Here is an 11,466-nt window from a genome sequence, read left to right as displayed (position 1 = left end):
CGCAACACTTCCCCGGGCTTCTCCCACCACAAATCACATAGTCTGTAAACTTTGTCCATTATCTCCCTCCTGAGCCTCTCCTCAGAGTCCGCTGGGCCCATGTGTGGCTGGATCATTCTGTCACGGTTGACGCTGGCCAGCCGTGGGGATGTGAGGAAGGAGGACCCAGGCGCGGAGCTCTGAATGCAAACAGTGCGTTTATTTACAGTGAAATGGAAAATAAAAATAAATCCTCAGTGCGTTCCCAGATGTATTCACTAAGCACGTGGTCGATTGTGTCCAACTTCCTGATGTACTGATGGATGTTCGTTGTCTCATCCTGGACAGTGATTCTGACACTCACTAATCCTTGGCCTCCTTCCTTTTCGCTTAGCATACAGTCTCAGGGGGCTGGATTTGCATGGTCAGGAGCTTCCTTGTCTTGATGTCAATGATCTGTTATCTAATGGGCTATCTGATGTTGATTTCCTGAATCTTCTTCTTTCCATCTAGCTGACTAGGAACTTGCTTCACCCTCTGCAGGTATTTGGAGGCTGCGGCTTACAGAATGTCTTCAGTTCGGTCTTCCGTAACCAGTTTAGCTCAAGCCTGTTTGGTGCCCTGGGCGAACACTCCCTCTGGCGCCCCCCCCCACACAAAACATATTAAGGATTGTACATTAACATAAATCTGTTGTCCACACACACATATGAAGAGAGAGAGAGTATGGATAGTATGCAAACAGCTACCAAACAGCCATCATAATTCGTCATACAATGAGAACTGGACAAATCAACAATTGACACTGACTAATCAATATTAAAATGTATAACATAATGTATTGTTAGGAGTTTAGTCTCTTAGTGTTGCTATCTTTACCATTTCTTCTTGGAGCAACTGTAACCCACATTATTTCCTTAGCGATTAATAAAGTATTCTGATTCTGATTGTTTCAGGATGACCTGCCATTATCCAATGACACATGTAACCAGTATGTAACAAAATATATAAATAATGGCCAAATCAGAAGACTTCAGGAACGACAGGAGCCCAGAGGATGGGTAACCACAATGAAAACACAACTGCAAATGATGAAGCAATGGGTTAAATGTATTTCAAAGTTATGCACTGTATTGCATTTGACAATAATACCCAAAATTGTATGTGCGCGCACAGATGTAACGCTCCCGTTCTTCATGAATGACAGACGCTCAGAAAGGTTTGCTGTTCACGGTTTATTCCCTCACAGTGGAAACGCGCGCTGTCAGTTGACAGTCTTACAATCTACTTTTTAACAAAGAAATAATGGAAAATAATAATTTACTCCCATTTTACAGACTGTCACACCGTACTTGAATACAAAAAGAAATCTTATCACTTATAAAAATACATTTCACAACTGTATAAAACAAAATAACAGGATAACAGAAGTATCACTGGCTAAACATTTCCCTCTAGTGGACAAATTAACGGTAGTGCACTACATTTTCACTTGCTTGTGCTTTACAGACAAGATGACTATTAACAAGCTCACGTACCTGCAGAAGACATAAAACACATTCAACAGGTGTCTTCTGATGGTACCACAATTGCAGCTCCTATAATGTAAAACAACATTACAAAAAGCACAGAAAAACAGTAAATGCAAACACATTTACTGCTATGCGCAGCAACCACTAGAGGGCTAACAAAAGCTTACTGCCAAAGAGCATAAATACAATAAACACTGTTTAACAGCAACCATCCTTTGTTTCGGTTACACAGTAACATCCTAACATCAATATAAACATATATACATGGACATGTACAACTTATGTATCAACATTCACACCAGAAACCATAAAAATGCCAGAGCCTTTCATTACAGAACTTACCCTCACAGTGGAAACGCGCGCTGTGAGGAGCGGAAGCCTTAGCAGCTTCTAAACGCTAGAGTGAGATCCGGTTTCTGGGTTTTCAAAATAAAATACAACAAAAAAAATGATAAAATTCACACTTAAAATAATAATTAAGACCAGGTAAGTGCATGTTTTTCAGATGTCTTTTTAACTCCGTTACACAGATACCCAAAATAAAAAAGAAACGAATGTTAGACCCGGGTCTTTTAAAGTGTCAATAGGATCCAGATCAGGCCTGTTTGGTGATCTGGTGAGTTATTGGTGTGAGTTCAATCCACGATCGGTGTATGGTTTGCACAGTCTTGTCCTACCACAGTTCAGGCAACCAGACTTCAAGATTCAATTCCAAATGGGCTGTGGCTCGCCATCCATTGCAATGGAAAATTATTCCTCTTCTGCGGATTTCCACCAAGTCTGTAATCCAAAGTTCTCCGGGGAGTCTCGGCTCCTTTCTCCAACTCAAAAAACCTGACCTAAGAGTGAGGTCAGAATTACTTCAAATGAACATTGTTCACACTTAACTAAAAAACTTCTGTTTAAGGTATAAAGCATGAACAAAATGTGTTTCAATCTCTAATGTTGTACAACTAATCAAATTCTAAATGTTTTCATTACATGGCAATGTAGCTATCACCAATCATTAAAGCAATTCACACTGCTCATTAAAACAGCAAACTCAATATACTCTGCTCACTGTCAAGTAACAACAGTGATGAATAAAAGTCACACAATAAAACATTTCAATTCAACAGATAGACATACAGTTTTTCTTTAACCTAACAACAGCTAATATGTTTTTAACACTTAACAACGGGAGTGTGCGTTTAGCTAGTACCCGCTAGCTACTTGCATAGTACCGTCACCATTAGCGTTTGTTTTGAAGCGAACAACGTTAACATTTCAGGATACCGATCAGCGGCTATAACAGTTTGGTTACTCACCAGTGCAAAGCACTTCGTATTCATAAAATTAGCTTCGGCTATCCAAATCTGGCGGCTAAGCAAGCAGATACCAACAGCTACCACGTTTTCCCCACAGGTACAGCTATGGCGCGTGTGGTCTAAGCAGCCTTAGCAGCGCAACCAAACATGAAAACACAAGGCGGGACAAACAATCCCATTGGTTGGACTGCATTTGTATCCAGGTCAAAAAATAACCTTTAAGAAACAAAAATAAATAAATAACACAAATAATCCAATTCCATACAAAATAATTTGGATTTTTTCCTTTAGAGTCTCTCTCCAATTTGAGTGTTTTTAACTGAACAGAATAAAACACCTTTAATAATAATTACAATAAACAGTCTAATTGCATCTGTTTGCCACTGGGCTACACACATCTGCTTACATGTATCTTTTGCTCGTTTCTCTTCCTCTTCTTTTCTCTTTTTTCTAAACTGAGCACCTGATGGCTTTGAACTTTTCTTGTCCATCTTCCATTGGTTTTAATTTTGCACTCCAGTATGAACACCCATCCCTCAACCCGAGGATCGCCACAACATAACCTAATAGACCTACACCTTAGTTCACAGATTCACTTTGTCTAGGGTTTATTTCTGGGATTTCACACAACCCAGGATTCAAATGATGAATACGTAATAGACTTGGATTTACAACATTATAAATGAAATGTGCTCTATTTGGAAGCAGCAGGTCTGCCTCCCCTTTCGACGGGTTATGTGTGAGACTTTAAATCATCAAACTGTAAATTTTAAATTGTCATTGATCCTTTTACTCCTAGTCCAAAAGGGTATATTTATTTTCCTACTCTTCTTATATTTATTGTTTGTTTACTTGCACTGCTGTAACTGGAGCCTCGTCGTCTCGTCTCTCTATATACTGGACTGTATGTAGCGGAGATGACAATAAAGTTTACTTTGACTTCAGGAGCGAGCAGGTGCACCGAGGGCTCTCGCGCTCACTTTTCGTGTATAGAATTTCGAAAAAACATCAGTGCAAATTATAAGTCTGTATCATAATGTCTGGTGTTTGTTGGTTTGTTTTTATTTTGTTTTATTTTGCGAGTTGGTTATTAGATGCCGCTCCAGTCAGCCAGAGAATCCCCCGCCGCCCCGCCCTCTCCTCTCTGCGCCGCAAGCAGCAGGCGCACCTCGCAAACGGAGGGCGCCCTTACTCCCAACAAATGAGCGATAGAAAACCGATTGATACCTATGCCATTCCCAATATTCGCTGGCTGCCGTAGGGGCAGCATGAGTATGAGTATTTTTTTTCTTTTTTTTCCTCCGATGCCCGTGATGCCGCCCCCCATCACGATGCCGCCCGGGGCAACCGCCCGTGTCGCCCGTATCTAAAACCGCTACTGCTTAAAAGGAATGCCAGAGATAACTATGAGAACAGAAAAAAGGTTTTGCTCTGCCAATGAAAGCTCCCAGGTAGGAAATAATCTCTTTTTCTCTTGATTAAGTTAGGAAAGGTTTAAAATGACTATCACCAATATCAAGATGAAGAACCTTATTATCATACATACTACAAAACACAGTGTTTGTGCAAAGCAGTTATTATGCAATTTATGCCTGTAGTATAATTAAGTTACATGATTTTTACCTAACAGAATGTTTCATTTAAAAACAAAGGCTTTTGCTTTATTTTGCCTAAAACTATTAAATTTAAAGTTTTATGTTGTTTCTTGTTCTGAACTTTAGACTTGAGAAGTTTCACAAGCCTATACTTAAATTTCTTTTTTAAATATTCCATATATATGTAATCATGTTTTTTCACTACTATCCTCATGTCATCTCTTGGTTCCAGGTTCAGTAACAGATGTACTGAACAGTATAACTCCATGAAAGGAAATTGTCTACATATCAAAAACATTAATCATTACTATTTTATAGTGCCAGAGGTTACCATAAAATAAATATGGAACATTTTTAGCATATTTATTTTAGGAGTTCAAGTATCTCGGGGTCTTGTTCGTGAGTGATGGGAGAAGGGAGCCGGAGATCGACAGACGGATTGGTGCTGCGGCTGCAGCGATGCGGACGCTGCACCGGTCCGTCGTGGTGAAGAGGGAGCTGAGTGTAAAAGCGAAGCTCTCAATTTACCGGTCGATCTACGTCCCTACCCTCACCTATGGCCATGAGCTGTGGGTAGTGACCGAAAGAACGAGATCGCGGATACAAGCGGCAGAAATGAGCTTCCTCCGAAGGGTGGCTGGCCTCTCCCTTAGAGATAGGGTGAGAAGCTCGGCCATCCGGGAGGGGCTCAGAGTAGAGCCGCTGCTCCTCTACATCGAAAGGAGCCAGTTGAGGTGGTTCGGGCATCTGACAAGGATGCCTCCTGGGCGCCTCCTGGGTGAGGTGTTCGGGCATGTCCCACCGGGGAGGCCAGGGCAGACCCAGGACACGCTGAGAGATTATATCTCTCGGCTGGCCTGGGAACGCCTTGGTATTCCCCCGGATAAGCTGGAGGAGGTGGCTGGGGAGAGGGAGGTCTGGGCTTCTCTGCTTAGGCTGCTGCCCCCGCGACCCGGCCTCGGATAAAGCGGATGAAGATGGATGGATGGATGGACATTTTTAGCAGCTCTCACACACTTTAATATTCTTGTACTTGAGATTCTCCCATTACTGTAAAAGAAAAATGCCATTTCCAAAACAAGGCTGGCAGCTATGGTTATCATATTTCCTTGCTGTACTGGGATTGCTATGGATGCTTTCACAACTTAGTCAACTGAAAATAGGCAAAAGTGCTGCCTACTTCCTCAGGTATCAATGTCTAGATTATGCCAATGATGATGAGAGCCCAGAGAAAGTTTGCAACTGCTCGCAATCCTGCAGGGAGAGAAGGAAGAATTGCAGAAAGCCAAATTACTGACCATCAGCAAAGAATTCCAGAAGAGTGCTCAGGTCCCTGATGAGTGTTATATCAATGCAACCCAAGACTGCAGGTTTGTAGTTTTAAATCACAGGTTTTAGTAATTACTCAACTCTTGATCATGATTTACAGATATGGACTTTAAAACCAACATTGCGTCTTCAAAACTGTGAATTTACAGGAAATTCAAAATAACCAGGAAATACATAACATTCCCGTTAAGCAAGGAAGAAGAGGAGTTTCCTCTGGCTTACTCTACGGTTGTACATCACAAGGTATGCATGTTCTATAATGTCCTGCAACATTTAGCAGTAGGTCTATGTCAATAGAAAATTGTACTTAGTAGTCAGTATAGCCTTTTAATGATATAAGTTTGCATATGGTAGAGTACTGCATGTTGACCTTTTGATGGCTTAGGCTGTTGGGTGGTGATGATGGGTTTAGATTTTATTATTGTCATTTGTATTAAGAAATATTTAACCATATATGCTTAGAGGTGTATAATCGATTGTGTAGTGATAGGATGTGTGATCTTTAGTAGGCTCCAAAGGCTTTGTGTGCATTCCAGAGTGTTCTGGCATTCACACCCACATCCTGGGAGCATGGGAGAGGGCATACCTTCTCTTATTGTTTTATGGTAGGATAAACGTATCTATGTCAGTTTTACTCTAAGTGCCTTTTGTTTAGATGAACTGCTGGACTTCCAGACCAGCAGGTTTAGGGAAGTCTTTATGGGGTCACACTCTGACCCCCCCCCCAAACACACACACACACACACACACACCTACTCGTGTCTTGCTTTTGCTGTGTAATTACATTGTCTTCAACGTTCCAGCGAATAGGTTTAAGCTACAAACTTATCAGTCTAAATATGTAAAGTTCTAATTGATTAAATGTACAGTGCATGGTGTACAGTACAGGGAACATCTTTTGAAATTTCTTATCACAAAATTAGTGTTATAGGTATGATGGATATCTCACATTGGTACTTTAGTTTTGACCGTTTGTTAAATAACCATGAAAGTGCTCATTTAAACATTTTTACCAAAAACATTTTAGGAAGCCAATTAAATTGTTCTTATCCATAGGTGCAAAATTTTGAGCGACTACTGCGAGCTATCTATGCACCTCAAAATATTTATTGTGTCCATGTGGACAAAAAAGCACCAGCCTCAGTCTTTATTGCCATCAATGCCATTACGTCCTGTTTCCCAAATGTGTTCATGGGCAGCAAGGCTGTGAATGTGGTCTACGCTGGATGGACACGTGTACAGGCTGATCTTAACTGCATGGCTGATCTCTATAACACCAGTACGACATGGAAATACTTCATCAAACTCTGTGGTCAGGATTTCCCTCTAAAAACTAACTTGGAAATTGTGCAAGCTTTGCGTTCACTAAAAGGAGGTAACAGTTTGGAGTCGGAGGAAATGCCTCAAAGAAAGAAGGGAAGGGTGACAAATGTTCACAAAGTAGTAGATGGACAAATGCAGGTACTTCTTTTGGATATTTTTTTATAATGTATCATGTAGCTATTATCAATTTACTTTGCTATTGTAAAAAAAACATTATTTCAGACTTACGATCATAATAACTTTTCAATTGTCCCAGCGAACAGGAAAAACAAAGGATCCAGCTCCCTTCAATCTGCCCATACTATCAGGAAATGCCTACATTGTGGTCAACCGAGGTTACGTTCGCAGTGTTTTGGAAGACAAGCGAATACAGGCCCTCATTGAGTGGGCCAAAGACACCTACAGTCCTGATGAGTTTCTGTGGGCAACAATACAACGAATACCTGGTGTTCCTGGCTCAACATGGCCCAACCATAAATTTGACACGACAGACATGAACGCAATTGCACGGATAGTGAAGTGGCAGGGGCACGAGGGGTCAGAGGGTTCTCTGCAAGCAGTATACCCAGAATGTAAAGGCCACCATGTCAGATCAATATGTGTGTATGGTGCTGGAGACCTGCAGCGGTTGATTGAACAGCATCACCTTTTTGCCAATAAGTGTGATGCAGACAGAGATCCCATTGCTATCTACTGCTTGGAGAAATATCTGAGACACAAGGCACTGACTGAGTTAGATTAGTTGGAGAGTTAATCATCCACTATGAAGGACAATTCAAATAGATAACCAGAAGTATAAACACATTCTTGGATAGTGTTGGATCATAACTGTCATGTGGACATAGATGTGTTATAAAAGTTGTGGAGAGTCTGGATGTGTACAACAGTTACTAAATGTAGCAGTGTTGGACATTATGTGATCCCAAATTAAAAATTTAGCTTTTTTCATTTTCATTTGTGACAATGATGATGATTATTATGTCACATGTTATCATTTGTATTTCTTAAGTGTTTATCAAATTACAGTTGTTTCAAACAGTGTACAATAACATCTAGGAGATGGGTCACACCAAGCCTGTACGGGTTTTTCTTTTTTAAAGTTCTTCTTCTCTTTCGTTCTATTTTATCATTTACTATTAGTTTGGGGCATTTTTTAAGCTTGTAATTAAATGGCTATTTTAAATTAAATGAAGTACATTAATATTTACGTAGACTACCATTGCTAATCTAGCATGGCATGTGATAATTTCATAACCCAAGGGTAGAAAATGTAAAACTTTAATGTTTGACTGTGTACTATAGAAAATAGATAGAGAACCTACAGGTAAATTGATTTTGGAAACAGCAGGCTGGGAGAATGATTCAATGTCCAACTAAACTATGGCCCCAAACAACCCATGGAGGTCTAGATTTGGAGTCACACTCAAAATTAAAGTGGAAAAACACACTACAGGCTGATCCAACTTTGATGTAATGTCCTTAAAACAAGTCAAAATGAGGCTCAGTAGTGTGTGTGGCCTCCACGTGCCTGTATGATCACCCTACAACACCTGGGCATGCTCTGGATGAGGTGGTGGATGGTGGTCTCCTGAGGGATCTCCTCCCAGACCTGGGCTAAAACATCCACCAACTCCTGGAGAGTCTGTCACGCAATGTGGTGTTGGTGGATGGAGCAAGACATGAAGTCCCAGTTGTGCTCAATTGGATTCAGGTATGGGGAACGGGCGGGCCAATCCATAGCATCAATGCCTTCGTCTTGCAGGAACTGCTGAACACTCCAACCACATGAGGTCTAGCACTGTCTTGCATTAGGAGGAACCCAGGGCCAACTGCACCAGCATATTGTCTCACAAGGGGTCTGAGGAGCTCATCTCGGTACCTAATGGCAGTCAGGCTACCTCTGGCGAGCACATGGACGCCGTGTGCCCCCCCCCCCAAAGAAATGCCACCCTACACCATTACAGACCTACTACCAAGCCGGTCATGCTGGAGGATGTTGCAGGCAGCAGAACGTTCTTCAAAGCATCTCCAGACTCTGTCACGTCTGTCACATGTGCTCAGTGTGAACCTGCTTTCATCTGTGAAGAGCACAGGGCACCAGTGGCGAATTTGCCAATCTTGGTGTTCTCTGGCAAATACCAAACGTCCTGCACGGTGTTGGGCTGTAAGCAAACCCCACCTGTGTATGTTGAGCCCTCATGCCTCAAGCCTCATGGAGTCTGTTTCTGACTGTTTGGACAGACAAATGCACATCTGTGGCCTACTGGAGGTCATTCTACAGGGCTCTGGCAGTGCTCCTCCTGTTCCTCCTTGCACAAAGGCGAAGGTAGCGGTCTGCTGCTAGGTTGTTGCCCTCCCCTATGTACTGGCCTGTCTCCTGGTAGCCCCTCCATGCTCTGGACACTAGGCTGACAGACACAGCAAACATTCTTGTCACAGCTCGCATTGATGTGCCATTCTGGATGAGCTGCACTACCTGAGCCACTTGTCTCAGCTGTAGACTCAGTTTCATGCTACCACTAGTGAAATCAACGCAGACATTCAAAAGTGATCAAAATATCAGCCAGAAAGCATAGGCACTGAGAAGTGGTCAGTGGTCATCACCGGCAGAACCACTCCTTTATTACGGATGTCTTCCTAATTGCCTGTAATTTCACATGCTGCTGTCTATTCCATTTGCACAACAGCATGTGAAATTGATTGTCAATCAGTCTTGCTTCCTAAGTGGACAGTTTGATTTCAAAGAAGTATGATTGACTTAGAGTTACATTGTGTTGTTTAGGTGTTCCCTTTATTTTTTTGAGGACTGTATTTATATAGCACCAAGCACTTGGCAACAGTGGAAAGGCAATACTTCCTTTTAACAGGAAGAACCAGGCTCATGGAGGGCCACGCATCTCCCTGGTTAGGGAGTGAAAGGAGAGAGAGAGAGAAGTTGGTATAGCATTCTACGGAGATTCAGTACTGCTGCTAAACAGCTCGAAGCCGGGCACCAGTTTAGCTCAGTGTGCTGAGTGGGTGACCACATGCCATAAGGCTGACAGCAGGCGGCCCGGGTTTGATTCTGACATGTAGCCCTTTGCCGGATGTTTCCCCCCTTCCTGTCCTTTCTTCACTGAGTTTATCAAATAAAGCTAAAAAAGGCCCCAAACCCCCAACTTGAAGCAGCTGATACTTTTTCTTTGCTATGTAATTAATATTAATTAGCTTTAATATCACACATTATTTCTTTTATTGATCATTGTAATAATAAAAAAATAAAGGCTGTCATTTTACATATGTTAATTATTACAGGAAAATGAACATATACTTACTTATCACTTACTTTGCTGCTGTTTCCTGCAGTTCTGTGTGCAGTCTGGTTCAGCATTAGGTTGGAAGGCAGAGAGGAAAAATACATTAAATGAGGAAAGACATATAGGCTGATGGATGAGAAGTCAAATCAATCAACATGTCAAATATAAATAAAATATAGAAATACAAAAGGCTACCCTGTTCTGTGCTTGGACGTTCTGCCAAATTTCCTGTTTAGTACTTGATACTAGTGCCTGAAGTTTTCAAATCTATTCAGTTCAGTTTTATTTATATAGTGCCAAATCACAACAACACTTGTCTCAAGGCGCTTTATATTGTAGGGTAAAAAGCCTAAAATAAGTGGGTGTGAATACTTACATACAGCGATATTTCAGTAAATTTTCCCTTGTTTGTCTCTAACAAACACTGCTGATGAATGTCTGTGTTTTGGAAAAATCAGTGCTTCCTGAAAGAGACCCAGGAAGATTTTGAAACTAGCAGACTACAGGGAGTGCAGAATTATTAGGCAAATGAGTATTTTGTCCACATCATCCTCTTCATGCATGTTGTCTTACTCCAAGCTGTATAGGCTCGAAAGCCTACTACCAATTAAGCATATTAGGTGATGTGCATCTCTGTAATGAGAAGGGGTGTGGTCTAATGACATCACTCAGGTGTGCATAATTATTAGGCAACTTCCTTTCCTTTGGCAAAATGGGTCAAAAGAAGGACTTGACAGGCTCAGAAAAGTCAAAAATAGTGAGATATCTTGCAGAGGGATGCAGCAGTCTTAAAATTGCAAAGCTTCTGAAGCGTGATCATCGAACAATCAAGCGTTTCATTCAAAATAGTCAACAGGGTCGCAAGAAGCGTGTGGAAAACCCAAGGCGCAAAATAACTGCCCATGAACTGAGAAAAGTCAAGCGTGCAGCTGCCAAGATGCCACTTGCCACCAGTTTGGCCATATTTCAGAGCTGCAACATCACTGGAGTGCCCAAAAGCACAAGGTGTGCAATACTCAGAGACATGGCCAAGGTAAGAAAGGCTGAAAGATGACCACCACTGAACAAGACACACAAGCTGAAATGTCAAGACTGGGCCAAGAAA

General features: G+C 41.6%; 1 protein-coding gene and 1 long non-coding RNA gene across 2 annotated transcripts; one reads left to right on the top strand and one right to left on the bottom strand.

Annotated features, from left to right (window-relative positions):
* Positions 1 to 1,199: 1,199 nt before the first annotated feature.
* LOC120443099 lies at positions 1,200 to 2,941 on the bottom strand. Its single transcript, XR_005615135.1, has 2 exons — positions 2,819 to 2,941; positions 1,200 to 2,350 (listed from the first exon to the last, which is right to left on the bottom strand). It is a non-coding gene; the product is annotated as an uncharacterized LOC120443099 (long non-coding RNA).
* Positions 2,942 to 4,224: 1,283 nt separating this feature from the next.
* Positions 4,225 to 7,807, top strand: LOC120443083 (beta-1,3-galactosyl-O-glycosyl-glycoprotein beta-1,6-N-acetylglucosaminyltransferase-like). Its single transcript, XM_039620854.1, has 5 exons — positions 4,225 to 4,269; positions 5,638 to 5,783; positions 5,892 to 5,985; positions 6,799 to 7,203; positions 7,322 to 7,807. The coding sequence occupies exons 1-5, from the start codon at positions 4,225 to 4,227 to the stop codon at positions 7,805 to 7,807; spliced, it is 1,176 nt and encodes a 391-aa protein (XP_039476788.1).
* The last annotated feature ends 3,659 nt before the right edge of the window (positions 7,808 to 11,466 follow it).

This window comes from Oreochromis aureus, linkage group 12 (assembly GCF_013358895.1).
Source record: "Oreochromis aureus strain Israel breed Guangdong linkage group 12, ZZ_aureus, whole genome shotgun sequence".
NCBI classification, from domain to species: domain Eukaryota; kingdom Metazoa; phylum Chordata; class Actinopteri; order Cichliformes; family Cichlidae; genus Oreochromis; species Oreochromis aureus.
The sequence above is the reverse complement of the archived record's forward strand: the minus strand, read 5'-3'. Positions and strand labels throughout refer to the sequence as shown.